Source organism: Geotrypetes seraphini, chromosome 16 (genome assembly GCF_902459505.1).
Source record: "Geotrypetes seraphini chromosome 16, aGeoSer1.1, whole genome shotgun sequence".
NCBI lineage: Eukaryota > Metazoa > Chordata > Amphibia > Gymnophiona > Dermophiidae > Geotrypetes > Geotrypetes seraphini.
In genome coordinates this window covers 2,174,302-2,191,844 of record NC_047099.1, presented here as the reverse complement: position 1 = coordinate 2,191,844, position 17,543 = coordinate 2,174,302, and the positions used below count along the sequence as shown (strand labels likewise).

Below are 17,543 nucleotides of genomic sequence, written 5' to 3'. Positions count from 1 at the left end.
TTATGATTTTAAAGTGTTTGAGACTTGTGCAGATGAGGACAGAGCTTGCAGGAACGGGGCAGGGGCAGGAAAATAATTCACGGGGATGGGAAACTGAGTTGCCGCGGGGACCGGGAAAAATTTGTCCCTGTGTCATTCTCTGCTCCATACCATTCTCTTCTTGGTTGGGCTGAAAACTTTTCAAAGGCCCCCCCATAAATCCCTAACTGCCATCTATCTACATACGATTGCTAACCACCCACCCTGGGAATGCAATCGAGAAGTCAAGTGCTACGGGGTGGTTTGACTTTTTTCTTGTCACAGCGGGAGGTGAAAGCGTAAGCATGTCCACTAGTACAGTTGCCGCAGCAGGGGTCAAAGATCTCAGACTCCTATGGGATGCTAGAGAGGTCCAGAGATGGAGTGGGGAGGGGGAGGGGGGAACTGAGGCTAGTGCTGGAGTTCTAGCTGAGCTGGGTCGCTGGACAGGATTGACCTTAGCTGCACAAGGGAAGGGGTCAGAAAAAGGGGAGGCGATGTCCGCAATCAAATAAATCTGCAGCCAGACTTTGATCCCAATGGCTCGGAATCGTGTACTGTATGAGTATTTCAGGTGAAGGGAGGAGGAGCAGGAAGTGGGTGACAGGGAGGCCCCGTTGGGCAATTCAATTCTGTGCTGCCAACTGTTTGAGACCAGGCTGTCGGGGGGGTATCAGTGTCTGCCGAGCTGTTCTTAAGATGGAATGTATTTCTTTAATTTAATTCTAATACTTGGATCTTTACTTTATTGTGTGGACTAAATAATCAATAATTATTTTCTTTCCATGCACCACTGATTTAAGTGAGGCTGGCTATACAATTTCATGGTCTAATATTACAAATCAGTATTCAGGTATTGACTTGCTTGTTTAAAAATTAGAAAAGTTGAATAAAAACGTGAAAAGAATAAAAAAAGAGAAAAGAACAAGTGCTTTTTACATTTGGCGCTATCTGTTGTTAAAACACATTTGGAGCTAAATCACTTTTGCTTTGGCACTTTAAGGGTTCCTTTTACTAAGCTGTGATAGCGTTTTAGTGCACGCAGGATTGAAAGGGGACAGGTTTAGAACAAACGCTAGGAAGTTATTTTTCACCCAGAGGGTGTGTGGAGTGTGTGTGGCGCAGTGGTTGGATCTACAGCCTCAGCACCCTGGGGTTGTGGGTTCAAGCCCCTCGCTGCTCCTTGTGACCCTGGGCAAGTCACTTAATCCTCCATAGCCCCAGGTACGTTAGATAGATTGTGAGCCCACCGGGACAGAGAGGGAAAAATGCTTGAGTACCTGATTGTACGCTTAGATAACCTTGATAGGCGGTATATAAAATCCTAATAAACTTGAAACTTGTGGTGGATACATGGAACGCGCTTCCGGAGGCTGTGATAGGCAGGAACACATTACAGGGCTTCAAAGAAGGTTTGGATAGGTTCCTAGAGGACAAAGGGATTGAGGGGTACAGATAGGAGTAGAGGTAGGTTATAGAAATAGTCAGGGACCACTGCTCAGGCAATAGGCCTGATGGGCTGCCGTGGGAGCGGACCGCTGGGCGAGATGGACCTCTGGTCTGCCTCAGCGGAGGCAACTTCTTATGTTCTTAAGGTTGTCCGATGCCACAATCCAGTCCGGTCTTCAGGATGTGACAGCGCCCATGGAAGGTTAGCTCCCCTCACTGTAGTAAGACATGGATTTTCTTTTAATTAATTTGATTTATATTTGTCCTACTCTTTAAATCTTGGATCCAATATATGGAGGACTAGTGTGTGATCAGCTAGATCATTATTACCTTATTATCTATTTTTATTTTCAACTGAATTATGATTGTGGTATATTTTAATTTTGGAAATTTAGTTCAGTATGTTGTTTGATCTCACTTTACTGTACAAGATGTATATGCTTGGTAATATTGTAAAATTCTATAAATAAATAAATAAAAAAAAGGATGTGCATGAATTCGACTTATGCAAATAGATCTCATGCATATTCACGGGGGAAATGGTGAAGCCCTCGCCCGGCCAGAGCGGGTGACAGCGGCCGAGAGCCCGAGCCGGCCGTTTCCCGCCTTCGGCCGCGCCCGTCGCCCTGGCAACCGGCGAGCGGAAGTCGTCGCTACGCAGCGGAAGTGACGCCAGGGCGTCGCGGCGCAGGAGCCGAGAGGAAAAAGCGAGAGACGGAGCCCGTTGGGCCGCCGCGGAGAAGGTAACGCCTTCCCCCTTCCCTACCCCCGAGAGCTGACTCGCAGCGAACGAGCTCTGAGGGGAGCGTTGGCCGCTGGGGTCGAGAGCCAAAGAGCAACGTCCGGCCACTGGCTTCTGATGCTCTTGACAGAAGCAAAAGGGCCGGAGAGGGGGAAGAGCCGAATTGGCCAAGAAGGACAACCCTGGGGGTTAAACTGCAACTGCTCAACAAACCTGGCCTCCTTCCCCCCCCCCCCCCGGGGTGGCACTATATGACGGTGGTCTCAAACCCTTTGCAGAGCCACATTTGGGGCTTGGAGGGCCTCAGAAAATAAAAAAGTGAATGTCGTCTTAAAGAAATGACAATTTTGCAGGAGCTAAAAAACTCTTTCCCTATCATAATAATATTGTCATTTATAGCTAAAGAGGCATCTGGTCAAGAAACGGTTTTATTTCACTTTTGGGATTATGAATAACAGGCAGAGGGCCTCCAAATAGTGCATGGCAGGCGCCCCAGGCCATATGACAAGCTGCACTACAAAACCTAACAGTATAATGAAATTAAATCTGAAAACATTTGCACCTCCAAACTCCAAAGAGTCATTCACATCAAGAGCTTAAAAACTCTCTTGACGAAGCTTCAAATAGGAAAAGCTGAACACTTGATGTCTGCAAAACATTAGAACTTAAATTGAAAACATACCTCTTAGTTTTCAAGCTTTTGCTATCTGAAGTTTCTCGAGAAGGTTTTTTTAAGCTTATGACCTGCCTAGTTTGGAGGCCCCGACGTGGTGGAATGCCCTACCGAAGGAATGAAAGGGATGTTTTACAAAGCCACGCTAGTGGCCCCGTAGCCCAGAGAGATTTAAAGGGCTTCGGGGCTTTTCCCACGCCCCAAAGTTAGAAAAGAACACAGGAAAACTCAAGAAAGGGATAGAGACTATCCTTTTCTCAAACTACTTCAACTGAAATGATGAAATTGAGAAAGGAAACTAGAACTTTCAGGGATGCATGTAAATAGATTATATTTAGTTGAAATGGCCAACCTCCTTAGGAGGTTACAACAAAACAAAAAAAAGTGTATAAAGTATTTAGCTGCAATAGTAAATCTAGTATTACATGTGTACATACATAGGTCAACTGATTTGGTATAAACATGTTCATGTAAGTAGGATGATGGATTATGGCATAATCATGCCGGTATTAATAGCTCTACAGCACTACCACAGAGCTCTGTGTATTTCAGTGTAGAGCCCATGCATTGTAACACCTTACAACTCCTTATGGTAACATCTCTATAGAAAAGCTAATGTATCATAACACCTTTACAGAAGCTCATGTAGTGTAGCGCCTGTGCAGAGGCTCATGTAGACCGCTCTGAATTGACTCCCGTCATTAGTAGTGGTATAGAAGCTCTCAAAACTCAGTGTTGCCTCCGACAGTGTTCTGAAGTGGTCAACACAGCACATTATGGCCCATATGCTCAAAACTCACCGTGTCTTTAACAATCGATGCTAAACCAGTTTAGTATTGAAATATTTCAGCTATCGATGCCCAAATATCTAATGCAATATAGCCCTGCCCATCCTTCCCAGAATGCACCCTAATACATAAAATAACAGCCCCCCCTCCACAATATACACCATGATTGCACTCTGAACTCACTTCTTATTCCCCCTCCCTGCAATAGAAGCATGTTTGCACCATATTCCTCATACGTTTGATGGCAAAATCTGAGGTTACTTGATTTTGCAGGAGTGAGATGCCAAATGAAGCTGATCATTTCTTTTCTAGGGTGAGTAGAGAAGCTGGTCAGGAATGAGCAGTGGATGTGGCATATTTAGTTTTTATTGGAGCACTATTTCAGATTGCATTAAAAATAAACGGCAATTCCATATCGTTAGCCCTCATGTTCTGTAGGAAAGCCATACTACAGCACTGGGTGGGGAAGAAACCTCTTCAACACTGGTATTTGCTCATGTTACAGTTGAACACTTGGGAACCACTGGGGCTTCACCAGCTTTAAAGGGTTTTGAGAGAAATTTAAGAACACAGTTGTAGGAGCTTCTGCGCACAGTATGGATGGGTGGGAGGCGAGGACATGGAAAATAGAATAGGAGGTTCTTTTTTTTTTTTTAATTATTTATTTATAAATTTCAAATTAACAAATCAAGATAAATCTTGTACAGAAAGTGATTACAACAAAAGAACAAGGAGAAACCTCATAAATTTACATAGAAACTAAATATTGTATAATCTCTCAAGTCCACCATATGATCCATGATGTAAACTAAACGGAATTAACAAAGAAAGGAGGTTCTATACTTCCACAGAAGTATGGATGGTATAACATATCCAATACTTTCCGAATTAAGAGTGTTAGGAGTTTATTTAGATCAGACACTCTGTGAAGATATGAGGGTTAAAAATATGGAAATTGTGGGCAATCAGATCTTATTTTAATCAGTCATCATTTAAATTCTTGGTCCGGTCTTTGGCACTCAGCATCTTGGATTATTGTAACCCTGTCTATTTGGCAGGTCATCGTAAGAATCTAAATAGATTACAAAGAATCCAAAATGCTGCTGTTTGGCTGATCTTCAATCTGAAGAAATCTGACCACTTTTCACAATATTATAGAGATCTCCACTGGCTTCCTTTTGAGGCAAGGGTTATGTTTAAATTTGGAAATTTAGGTTGTAAAGCTCTTCAGGGACAAAATCCGGGATGTTTAATGGCCCAGTTTAGTTTACCTAAAATCGCCCTTTACGGATTACTTGTATTTTCACTTTTCCATCGGTAAGAGGATGTATTTCTAAGAGGTTTTTTACATCGATTGATCTCTTTTCAGGCTGCTAGGTGGGTGCGTTGAATTTTGAAAGTTGCGATCGTTTTCATCTTCACATTTGAATTTAGAAAATTATTGAAATCATGGTTTACCAAATTTATTGGTAATTGGAAATCCGGTCATTTATTTTAGAATTGAAAATTCTTGCTATTTTAACTGCAAATTGTTTTCTACAAATTTTACCGAAATGAACTGAAAGGTATTTGCAGTCTAGAAATGGAAATGGTTGCATTGCGTTCTGTTCTCCAATAAAGAGATTCTGAATAAAATACTCAAGCTGATTAAATAACCAGCAGAAAATAATTGAGAGAGGAGAATTCCACCTGCTGGTCAAGAACAGCCTCTCAGCCCCACCAAAACCCATTCAAGGCACATTAAAATGGATGGAATGTATGATCATAAGTTACACTATTTAGGTTTCAGTTATACCTTTGCAGAAATGAACATAAGAATAACCTTACTGTATCAGATCAATGGTCCATCTAGCCCTGTAGCTCATCTTCACAGAGGCCAGTCCAAGTCACAAGTACCTGGCACTGATCCAGGGCAAGCCGTGAAGAATAGGCGAGTGTAGCAGATCCTTCAAAAGTTGTCAGATATTTGTATTTTTTGAGTTAATCCTATAAAGGTCATTGACCCTTGTTTACTCCATGTTCACCTGGACACAACACCTCTTCGGCTCTATACAATTTAAGGAGGAGATAAACTGAGCTGGCTAGGTGGAGGGAACTTGGGTAGGGTCTGCGGTTGGGGCTTCATGATGAATCTCTTGGTAGAATCCAACTCCAAGGTATCAAGGTGATTACATGAATTCTGCAACTTACAGCGAACCCTTTTTCACTCTAGGTGCGACTCCATCAGCAGTTCAGCATGGAAACAGAAAGTGAGCAGAACACCAGCTCCTCCAACGGAAGCTCAGGGGGAAGTGCTCGTCCCCAGATATCCCAGATGTCTTTGTATGAACGCCAGGCTGTACAGGTAAGTGCCCTGCTGCACCGAGCGTGGAAAGAGTAGCTGTGCAGTGCTGGAGAGGAAGAGGGGCAGTGTATAATGGGACTTGCTGTGATTTGGAGGTGGTGGTTTGTGCTTATTCTGGTGGAAGGGAGATGGGATTGATGTACAGCACGGAGGGAAAGGTATCAGAAGGTAAAGAGAGAATGACACGGATACAAAATTTTCCCCTTCCCGGCAAGTTCTTTTCCAGTCCCTACGCTATTCCTGCAAGCTCCGTCCTCATCTGCTCAAGCCTCAAACACTTTAAAATTATAAGTGTTCAAGGCTTGTGCGTTTAAGGCAGAGCTTACAGAAATGGGACAGGGACGGGGAAATTGAGTTCCTGAGAGGACAAATTTGTCCCCGTGTCATTCTCTAGGTAAAGACACAGACAGTGCCTGCTTGAATTTAGTGCTTTTCTCTGTGTTGTTTCCTGAGCTGCTGATTAATTCCACTTTCTTCCTGATATGGCTCCATATCCTTGTCTGCCTTATTCCTCTCTCCCCTGCAGGCTCTTCAGGCACTGCAGCGGCAGCCGAATACAGCTCAGTATTTCCACCAGATCATGCTCCAGCAGCAACTCAGCAATGCTCAGCTACACAGCCTAGCCGCCGTCCAGCAGGTCAGATGTGGCAGGGATCTGGGGGAAAGTCTGAGGATGGGGGCCAGAAGGGAAGGGTCCAGAGAGGAGGTCAGCGGGAGGAAGAACAGAGAAAGAAGCAAGGAGACCCAAGGGAGAGGCACGTAGCCCTGCAGCAGGGTCCCTGGTTGTGATTGCTCTCAGCCATATTTCCCTATGACTCCAGTGCAGTCTATTGTTAACCATGTGCAAGGTAAGGAGAGAGAAAGTGACGCCTCTGAGGTCATCAGTGACAGAGCCGGGGATTAGAACTGAGGCACGCACTTCCAGTTTAGAACCGACGCATAACTACCATCTGCTATTCTCTCGTAGGCAACCATTGCAGCCAGTCGCCAGGCAAGTTCTCCAAATACAAGCTCCCCTCAGCAAACCAGCACCAGCCAGGCTTCTGTGAGTGCTTTCTCTCTCTTTTCCTCCTAAACCAGCCAGATCATAAGAACTGCATCTTTTTCCTGTACTGGAAAGGTTTGAGAATAACAGCTTCTTCTCACCTGTTTCAGATGAGTCTGGCCACCACCTCAGCCACCCAGCTCATCAATCGCTCGCAGAGTGTGAGTTCGCCGGGTGCCACTACACTGACCCAGTCTGTGTTGCTCGGAAACACTACCTCCCCTCCCCTCAGCCAGTCCCAGGCGCAGATGTACTTGCGGGTAAGAGTCTCCTTCCACTCCCCTCCTGCCCTCATTTCTGGATGTTCCTGTAGATAAGAGAGACTCCCGCCACTCCTGCACGTGAAGAAGGCACTGCTTGCATTCTGAATATTTTTAAGGTATTGTGGGGAAGAAGATGTCAATATTTGTATTTTATAAATTTTAATTTAAACCTCTTTATACGAAAGGCAGCATTTCGAGTGCTAACCAAAGACAGTGAGGATGGCCATCCGTGACAGAGCCCTACAGCAGCACCAGTAAAGGTTTATTCTGGGTGTGCCTGAACTCCTTTTTCTGTTGCTCCACAGCAGCCGCAGCTAGGGAACCTCCTACAAGTGAACCGCACCCTGGGCCGCAGCATGCCTCTTGCCTCCCAGCTCATCCTGATGCCTAGTGGAGCTGTGGCCACTGTACAGCAACAGGAGGTTCCGCCCCAGCAGTCACAAGCTGGCCATTCTGACGTGGATCAGGTCAGTCACACAGAGCTGTAACGTCCTGCAATACCATCTCTCACTGCGAGTCACTCAGAACTGGCATCTTCAGACCCCACCTCTGGCACAATTTCTCACCGTGCCACCATCAACATGTCATTTAACTTTCTCTGTAATTAACCCTAAGTTGTTTGGGGCAGGAACTTTGTTAAACTGCAATCCTGAAAGCCAGAGACAAGTCATGTTTTCAGGCATGAGACCTATCTGCACAATCCTGAAATGCTGACTATTATGTGGCTTTCCTACATTTACTCTTTGAGGGCAAAAAGAAAGTGACCACTTACACTGTTGCTCTTGCTCCATTACCTCTCCCCCCCCCCCCCCCCCCACACACACACACACTTCCTGGATTGCTCTCCTTTCCCTGAGGCATTCCAGAACGTGCTTTCCTTGTCTTCCACTCATTGGTGCTGACTGTCACAATCAGAAGAAGAGAGTGGCTAATAGTGAGCTGCATTCTCCTCTAGTGCCTAGCTCTGAATGCAGAATTTGAACTATGGGGCTCTACAGTGGCTCGCGCAGTTCAAATTCTGTTGTCGGACTAGAGTGCAGAAAAGTAGGATGTGACCTAACTCCCAGCCATTTGGGTTAGCAAGTACTGTTGGGGGGGGGGGGCATTTGTTGCATTAGATGGATTTTTCAAATATATTCCATGAAAGAAATGACAAGACTTTCACCGTGACACTTGTACTATGCTTGAAATATCTGTGTTCATTGGTGGAAGGAGGAAGAGCTGGAGAAGTGTGCGCATGTGGGGTGGTGTATTGGGGGATTCTGAAACAGACTTTAGGAAGTTGGAAGACTGGGCATCCAAATGGCAGATGAAATTGAATGTGGACAAATGCAAAGTGGTGCACATTGGGAAGAAAACCCCACATCATAGGGTCCATCTTGGGGGTCATTGTAGACACTAGGCTGAAGTCTTCTGCCCAGTGTTTGGCTCTGGCAAAAAAAAAAAGCAAACAGGATACTAGGAATTATCTGGAAAGGGATGGTAAATAAGACTGAAAACATAATGTTTAGACTGCTTAAACTACAAATAAGAACAAAGCGATTTACAAAATAATTCAAGACAGCAATAAAAGAACTCCATAAAAGATAATTCAAACATACCTGATAATTTCACATGCAGAAAATACAAAGGAATTTGGTCAGCTAATCAAAAAGAATGTGACTTTAAATTCTTTTTAAACCTTATTAAGGATTCTTTCCTTAATTCCAGAGGTAGGCTATTCCATAGAAAGTGTAGAAACCAAAAGAGCTTTTGAAATATGGAGTAAAGTTACTCTGTTATTATCTAAATATCTTAATAATTGATGGGGAGTATAAAATAAAGAGCTTTATGAACTAACATCAATATCTGGGGGGGAGGTGGGGTTTGAGAGAGAGTTGTGAGGATTTGGGGTGGAAGGGTGGTGTCAGAAAAAGACGTGTGGGAATGTATGTGCTTGAGAGAAAGTGGGATGTGGAGAAAACAGAGGTGTCTTGTTGGGAGAGAGAAAGCTGAAAGATGCACTTTGGAGACCGAGTACAGAGTAGACGGGCAGGGGGTAAGACTGCTGGAGGGTATTGAGCCTTAGAAAGGAGAAAGTGTGTGTGTGGGGGAGGAGGGATGCTGAAATATGGAGGAGCCCAGCCTTTATGATGGAAAGAGGTGGTGGAGACAGAGACTGTGTCTGAATTCAAGAGAGCGTGGGATAAACACGTGGGATCTCTTAGAGAGAGGAAGAGTTAATGGTTACTGCGGTTGGGCAGACTGGAGGGGCCATTTGGCCTTTATCTGCCATCATGTTTCTATGTCTCTAAGACTTGTAAAAACTGCACAATTTCCAAAACTTTGTATAGAATTCCCCCAGGAGTAAAGCCCTGCTCTATAGTGCTATAAATTCCGACAGTACCCAGTGGATGAATAAAGTTATTGTTTTACTTGGCCTGCTTATTACTCCATTTCAGGTGCAGAATCTGGCAGTGAGAGGCCAGCAGCCTCCAACCAGCAGCCCTCAAATACCAAGCGCAGCTCAGAAAGCCACAGTGACGGGGAACGGTCAGAGCCCAGGCCTACCCCAGGCTTCTGCTGGGGGTCAAGGCCTGGTTACAAGTCAGGCCACCAGCAGTGGGCAGTCTCTAAATCTCAGCCAGACAGCTATGGGTAGTGGTGCTGGGGCCTCTGCAGGGGCTCAGGCTTTGGCATTGAGCCACTCTGCAGTAGGCTGTCAGGGAAAGGGCACCGGGGTGGTGCAGCCCCTGCCCACAGCTCAAGCTGTGACCATCAGCCAAGGCAGCCAGACCGAGATCGACAATGGGGCTAAGAAAGCAGAGAGTGAGACTGGTCAGAGTGTGGGCATGAACCTCACCAGGACAGCTACCCCGGCGCCCAGCCAGACTCTAATCAGTTCCGGTAAGTGACTGCTCCGGGGGGGGGGGGGGGGGTGTCTCTGGGTCTAGTTGCAGCCCCTTTGAATACAACTTGTGTGCTTTCCCTCTGTCTGGTCTCGCATGTATATTCTTGATCAGAGATCTCGGAGCTGTTTCTGTCTCATCAGTGCGTGTTCAGCTGCTGCCTCCCCTCTCCCCTTTCACTTTTTCTTAGAATAGCAGATAAAGACTCTATGGCCCCGCTGTCCCATCTCTTCCTCTCCTTGTGCTTCACCCATGCTTTCCTCATTACTGACAGCTCACCGCGCTCATTTTCTCTGTCTCCACAGCAACCTACACACAGCTGCAGCCGCACTCACTGATTCAGCAGCAGCAACAAATACATTTGCAGCAGAAGCAGGTCGTGATCCAGCAGCAGATTGCCATCCACCACCAGCAGCAGTTCCAGCATCGCCAGTCCCAGCTGCTGCACACAGCTACCCACCTGCAACTGGCCCAACAGCAGCCGCCACCAGCTCCCCAGGCTCAGACCCTGGTCGTCCAGCCTATGGTGCAATCTCAGCAGGCCACAGTCCAAATCCAGCCTCAGGCTGAAGTGGTCCCAGGCCAGGCTAAGACTCCTACGCCTGTCCCCATCCAACCCAAGCAGCCTGCCAAGCCACAGTCGGCAGGTTTACCAGCACAACTAGGGGGAAAGCTCTCAAGCCAGCCGCATATCCCTGTGCAAGTGGTGGGTGGCCGGCAGCAGGGTCCAGCACAGGCAGTTGGGTTGACACAAGTCCCTATGGCTGGAGGACCAAACACAGTTCAAGGGTCGTTACAGTCTGTGACCGCCGGCTCCTCCCAGGGCCTAGCCGTACCGGCAGCCTCCGCTCCCATGGCTCATGAGACAGCGAGAAGCCCGGTGCAGCCTTCTACTGTGCAGTCAGCTCCGTTCTTCATGCAGTCCTCTCTGCTCACAGTAAGCAGATTCCCTCATGGAAGTGTGAAATGATCTAAAGGAACTGGAAGAATCCTGGGGATTGCTCAAGTGTGGTATTTACAGAGTGCATGTTTGAATTAAAGCTGAGGGAAGGTGAGAATAAAGTCTTCTGGGTGCATTTCAGAGGAGTAATGTGAAAGGCTGGTGGATACAGTGAAAAGTCTGAGTGGTGGCATTAAAAAGACTGTCAGAATTCAAGGATGGAGAGTGAGGGCCAAAGCCAGGATCAGGCACAGAAGATCCTCAGTGGTGGGGGAGTGAGAGGTAAAGCCAGGAACAGAGACAGAGAGAGGATCCATAGTGGTGTGAAACTAAGGGCTAAAGCCAGGATGAGGGTGGGAAATGGTGGGTGAGGTCCTTTGCTGCTGTCACATTCTCTGTACTGGAGATACGGCTGTCACTGTCAGGTGACTGCAGACGAAGGACACAGCAGTCAGAAGTGTCTGGCTGGAGTCACTCATGCTCTGTTCTCTGACCTGCAGGAGAAGCCCCATGCTGTGGCTGTGAAGAGGAAGGCTGAGGCTGAAGAGGGAAAGGAAGAAGCTCTGCCAATGACTTCCTTGGCCACAAAGCTGTATCCGGGCACTGAAAGCCCCAAATCCCTGGAGGAGAAGGAGGTTATCTCTGGTGAGAGAATAAGCATCTGAATGGGTTCAAAGAAAGCAGCATAAAATCTGGTTTTTACTCTTCTGGAATATCACCGGGTACTTGGGACTTGAATTAGCCACTGTTGGAAACAGGATACTGGGCCTGATGGACCTTTGGCTTGTCCCAATATGGCAGCTCTTATTTATTTATGATAATGTCCTGTCAGCATGAAGTAGTAGCTTTTATGCCACTGATCAAGTGAACAGTTAGGCTCTGGGGAAATAGTAACAGTCTGTGAGCTGGGTGGATTGCTGTTCTGGGCAAAGGAATGCCTGGAGCTGTGGGTCATTATTTACAGGCAGGCTGTCAAGCGGAGGGGCATACAGGGAAATTCATTTTCTCTCTTGTCTTTTCCAGAGAGATCTGAAGCGGCTGTTGCCAGCAGCCCTCCTGTGGTCCAGAGCACTGTGGTCAACACGCTGCCCTGCACCCCCTCTCTTAGCATGGTTTCCCGCCAGAACACTGACTCCAAGCCCCCGCAGGCCATCGTGAAGCCACAGATCCTCACACACATTATTGAGGGCTTCGTCATCCAAGAAGGGGCAGAGCCATTTCCAGTAAGAACTCCCACCACTGAGCCCCTCTAGGAATGGGGCAGAGCCTTTTCCATAGCTTTTCCGTGTATATGTGTGTGTTTATAATGCTTAGCTGGAGATGAACCAGCCTGCCTACATGCACGCATTTGAGGCAGAGCGGTGGTGGAGCATGGAGTTTACTGTGACTGTAGGTGGTTGGTTTCTGCCATGGCTGACGTCCTTTTCTTTCTCCTGTCTCAGGTTGGCTGCTCTCAACTTCTGAAAGACTCTGAGAAACAGGCACAGGGAGGACCAGCCTCCACCATCTCTGAAAATCCGTGTAGAGGCGTGGGAGGGGATGCAGCATCCAGTGTAGGTGAGTGAGAGACTAGCTTGTGCTCGAGTGTTGCCTGGGATCTCTTTTCCCCTCTCTGCTTGTTAATTTTGGTCATATTGTAGGAAAGCCATTCTGCCTTAAAGTTCCCTGACCAAAGACAATTAGATCATTTATTTTATCAGGCTCCTTTAATTGGGAATGATCTCCCTGTTTTAATAAGATCAGTAGATCAATAAACTGCTTTTTGAAAACTTTTAAAGACATTCATCTTTATTTAATTTATTTATTTGCTGAATTATTTAGCCCGTCCTCCCAGAACAGGTTACAAAGTACATCCACAGTATAATTGAGACAAGACAGAGATGACATAATTTACAATATAGACATAACAATAAAACATATACACTAAGCAGAATCTGATGAGAGTAGGTGGCATAGGTGCGTTGACTCTGAATAGCATTTCTGGGTGCATGTCCTTAAGGCGCTGGGTTTGTGAAGAGGAAGGTTTAAAAAGAAGAAAAAATTTTTTGATCGTCCCTCCAGACCGGCACAAACGGATGGGTTTATACTCCTCTGCCAGCAGGTGGAGACTGAGAACACACTGAATTCTTATAGTACAAGTGGGCTGTACAGTCCTTCATAGAATCAGTCTGTTCTCCGTCTCCAGCAGTGGAGGTGGTAAGCCTGTGCAGTCTTCTTTAGGCCTTGGTAGGGTCTGTTGAAAAGATTAAGCAGTAGTCTTTTTTATCTGCCCCTGTTTTCTAGTTGGATTGAACTGGGGTCCCGTGGAACCATTACAACCATCAGGGCTGTCACACATGGGAGGCCAAGTCCCTCGCCCCATATTCCCCTATCTTCCCAATTTTTTCTTAGAGGAGCCTCATCTGTACACCTTGCCACAAACAGTCAAAGACTACAGCTTTGAGAGCCTGTTGGGTCTGCTGCTTTGTTAAAGTTTTTATTAAAAAAAACACAAAAAAATCCAGTCCTGAGGCAGTGCCAGTATGAAATGAAATCTCTAATTACCTTTAATTGAATTTTATTGCTAACGGGCACTTTGTTTTTTCCTCCCTAGCAGTTCTCAATGAGCATTTTTAAAAAGTTGAAAAAGTGCTCGTGCTCCCGACACGCGGTTGTTGCAGCCAACATTTGCATGAAATGCTCTGGCTGCTGTGAAGGCGAATTCTCATCAGCTTCAGGTGCCGGCGAGCAGGGTTCTCCTTCGCACATGCACCGCTCATCAGCTGCAGGCAGTGGGGAAGCCTGGGCTTCCCCTATCACCCACACAGATTTCCCCAGCCGCCGATGGTCAGGGAAATAAGGTTTCTCTTACCGCCGATAGTACTGGGGACTTCCTTTCTGCTACAGCCGCTGCTGCCTGCAGTTCTGCCTCCAAGCCTGCAAGCATCCGCGGGTAGCTTGGGACGAGGATTTTTTCCTTGCTTATCCGGTTTCGCTTGATGAGGACTTGGACTCTTTTGTGGGCCCTCAAGATCCTCTTGGGTGGACAGATGATGCAAACAGTTGGGTTTCGGAGACACTGGTTGGTGAGGATGCTTCAGTTATGCATATTTTTCACCAGGAAGAGCTGCAGGAGCTTATTCTTCAGGTGTCTTCAATCTTTCGTTTTGAGGAAGAAGCTAAGGTCCTCATGTTGTGGACCCTCTACTTCGGGGGATCCGGTCAGCCTCCCATTCTTTTCCTCTATCCCATTCCTGATGGGGATAGGGATACCTTTGAGTCTCCTGTGGTTGATGCTGTGGTTTCAGCCATTGCTTGCAGGTAACGGTGCCGGTTAAAGGAGGTTCAGCCTTAAGAGACCCCCAGGACCGTAAGATGGAGTCTCTCCTTAAGCAGAGTTTGACGTGGCTGCCTTGGCTGTCCAGGTGGCGATTTCCAGTGGTCTGATTGTGTCCTTGACTAGGAGTCTGCTGACTGGTCCTTGGTGGATCAGGAGGTGCCTAAAATTGAGCTTGGCGCTTCTTAACTTTCTGATGCCATGTATGATTTGTTGCGGGCATCTGCTAAGACCATGGCCCTTGGCGTGGCCACTCATCGTACCCTGTGACTTCGAGGTTGGTTGGCAGATGTGGCCTCTAAGTCAAAGCTCTATAAATTTCCTTTTCGGAGTTCCTTCCTTTTTGAGGAGGAGTCTGATAAACTTGTTCAGGCCTTGAGTGACTCTAAGGTTCCTCCACTTATGGGCATCTGCATGATTTTCATCGGTATTGCCCTGGCCAGGACTCAGCTTTTTTTTTTCCCCAGAGGATAAGTTTTTTCAATGCATGGAGTGGGAGGAGGGGGGGGGAATCATGACTCCACTGGTGGCTCTACCTTTGCCCGTCTAGCCCAGTGATTCAATTTGGGTCCTTCCCCCAGTTCCAGTGGAAGCTCATTTGCAGGATTATTACCGGGAGTGGGCTGAAATTACAACAAATCAGTTGACTATGCTCTCGAGTTTTCCGGCCCTTACCGGATTTTTTTCCTCTCTTCTCCTTGGCAGAAGCAGGCATTTTGTCAGACCCTGCAAAGGTTGGTGGACCTCAAAGCGGTGGTCCCAGTGTCCCATTCAGGAGATTCGCACCAGCAGGTACTCCATTTACTTCTTGGTGCCCAAGAAAGAGGGATCTTTTCAGCCCATTTTGGATCCGAAAGGTGTCAACAGGGCACTCCGGATTCCATATTTTTGCATGAAGTCTCTGAAATCCGTGATAGAGTGCATGAAGACCCATGATTCTCACTGTTCAGCCTGGGGAATTTCTGACTTCTCTCGATTTGATTAAGGCCTACCTGCCGATTTGGGCCTCCCATCAGCAATTCCTTCGCTTTGCGATTTTTGGAAAGCACTTATCAGTTTTGTGTTCTTCCTTTCACCAAGATTATGGTGGTGGTGGCGGCGGCCTTGTGCAAGGAGTGCATTCTGGTTCATCCCTATCTGGATGACTGGTTGATTCGAGCAAAGTCTTTTCAGGAGAGCTCCCAGGTAATGGAGTTTCTGCAGTCGCTGGGCTATCAGGGTTATCAACCTTTCCAAAAGCCGGTTTGGAATCCTCTTCGACACCAGCCTGGGGAGAGTCTTCCTTCCTGAGGCCTAGGTGCTGAAATTGCAGTCGCAGATTCGCTTCCTGATGTATTGTCGTTGCTCTTGGGTGCAGGATTTTCTGCAGGTCTTGGGGTCGATGGCGATCTTCCTAGAAGTGGTCAGGTGGGCTCGGGCTCACATGCACCCCCCTTCAGTATGCTCTTCTTCAGCGGTGATCTTCGCAACTTCACGATCTGGACTCTCTGGTCCCTCTTCAGGGGTTGGTTCATCACAACCTGCACTGGTGGCTACAGTCTTCCAATCTGGTTTAAGGAGTGAGTCTGGATCAGCCACAGTGGACAGTGCTTCTCATGGACGCCAGTCTCCTCGGTTGGGGAGACAATGTCTCAGACACTCAACTTCCTGGTCGATTAATATTCTGAAGGCCAGAACCATTTGGTTAGCGCTAGTAGCTTTCCAGTCATTGCTGGAGGGCAAGTCGGTTTGGGCTCTCTTGGACAATGTCATTCGTCAGGGGGGAATCAAGAGTCAACTGGTAGCGCAGGAGGCAGCTCTTCTCATGGAATGGGCAAAGGCTCACCTTCTAGACATCTCGGCTTCCCATATAGCAGGAGTGGACAATGTCCAGGCGGTCTTCCTCAGTCATCAGTGGTGTCTCAGGCTAAAAGCCTTCAAGTTGATTGTTCAGTCATGGGGTTGGCCGGTCATGGACCTCATGGCTACAAATGTCAATGCCGAGAGGCTGGATGCTTTGGCTCCGGCTGGCCCAAGCCCCCCTTGGTACGCAAATCTGGTGCATCTTCGCATGGCAGATCCTCTTCTTCTGCCCCTCTCGCCTGACCTTCTGACTTGGGGTCTCATTCCCATGTTCAATCCAGGTCCCTTTTGTCTTATGGCTTGGCTCTTGAAAAGGAACACCTAAATAAGAGAGGATATTCAGATAAGGTGATCTCCACCATTTTGGGTTCTTGGAGACTTTCCATCTTTCAGGGCTTATGTGCGCATTTGGCGTCTCTTAGAAGAGTGGTGTTCTGCTCTTGATGTGGTTCCTCTTTACACATCTTTGCCTCACATCGTGGAGTTTTTGGAGAATGGCCTGGAATGTGGCATTGCCTGGTCCTCCCTAAGGAATCAGGTTGCAGCCTTGTTTTCTTTTTGCAGTCTGTTGCACGGTCAGCATTTGGCCTCTTCTCTGAATGTGATTCATTTCTTGAGATTGGCAAAATTGCTCTGGCCTCCAATTTGTCCTTGGGTTCCTGCTTGGGATCTCAATTTGTTTCTTTCTCTGCTCGTTTGTCCTCCTTTTGAGTCTCTCGTCTCCTGCACATTGAAAGACCTTACTCTTAAGGTTGTGTTCCAGGTGGCCGTTACTTCCGTGAGATGCATTTCTGAACTACAGGCCTTTTCATGTAGGCCTCCTTTCCTAAAGTTCTCTAGGGTGCGGGTCATGCTGCAGCTGGTTCCCTCCTTTCTTCCGAAGGTCGTTTCTCCTTTTCATGTCAACCAGTCCATTGACCTTCCGGTCTTGGGTAGTCAGGAGGGCTCCTTGGAGCAGAGGCAGTTGCACAAATTGGATGTCCATAGGGTCCTTTGTGCTTATGTTCAGCGGACCTAGGAGTTCCGTCAGTTGGATTGTCTTTTTGTCCTTCTCGTGGGTCCTCGTAAGGGGGACAGTGCTTCTAAAGCTATGATTGTGCGCTGGATCAAGGAGGCTATTGCTTTGGCGTACCTTTTTCAAGAGAAACCTGTTCTGGATATTCTCAAAGCTCATTCCACTCGGGGGTCAGGCAGCTTCTTGGGCTGAGTCTTCTCTTTTGCCTCCGGTGGATATT

At 47.1% G+C, this 17,543-nt stretch overlaps 1 protein-coding gene across 1 annotated transcript in view; it reads left to right on the top strand.

Annotated features, from left to right (window-relative positions):
- The first annotated feature begins 2,059 nt into the window (after positions 1 to 2,059).
- Positions 2,060 to 17,543, top strand: part of PHC1 (polyhomeotic homolog 1) — a 29,430-nt gene continuing 13,946 nt past the window's right edge. The window contains exons 1-11 of the mRNA XM_033923887.1: positions 2,060 to 2,210; positions 5,883 to 6,014; positions 6,541 to 6,651; positions 6,982 to 7,059; positions 7,170 to 7,319; positions 7,628 to 7,789; positions 9,764 to 10,208; positions 10,516 to 11,147; positions 11,651 to 11,795; positions 12,174 to 12,373; positions 12,593 to 12,707. Of these exons, the coding sequence (XP_033779778.1) occupies positions 5,907 to 6,014; positions 6,541 to 6,651; positions 6,982 to 7,059; positions 7,170 to 7,319; positions 7,628 to 7,789; positions 9,764 to 10,208; positions 10,516 to 11,147; positions 11,651 to 11,795; positions 12,174 to 12,373; positions 12,593 to 12,707 (2,146 nt within the window). The 5' untranslated portion in view covers positions 2,060 to 2,210; positions 5,883 to 5,906. The remainder of the gene's footprint in view (positions 2,211 to 5,882; positions 6,015 to 6,540; positions 6,652 to 6,981; positions 7,060 to 7,169; positions 7,320 to 7,627; positions 7,790 to 9,763; positions 10,209 to 10,515; positions 11,148 to 11,650; positions 11,796 to 12,173; positions 12,374 to 12,592; positions 12,708 to 17,543) is intronic.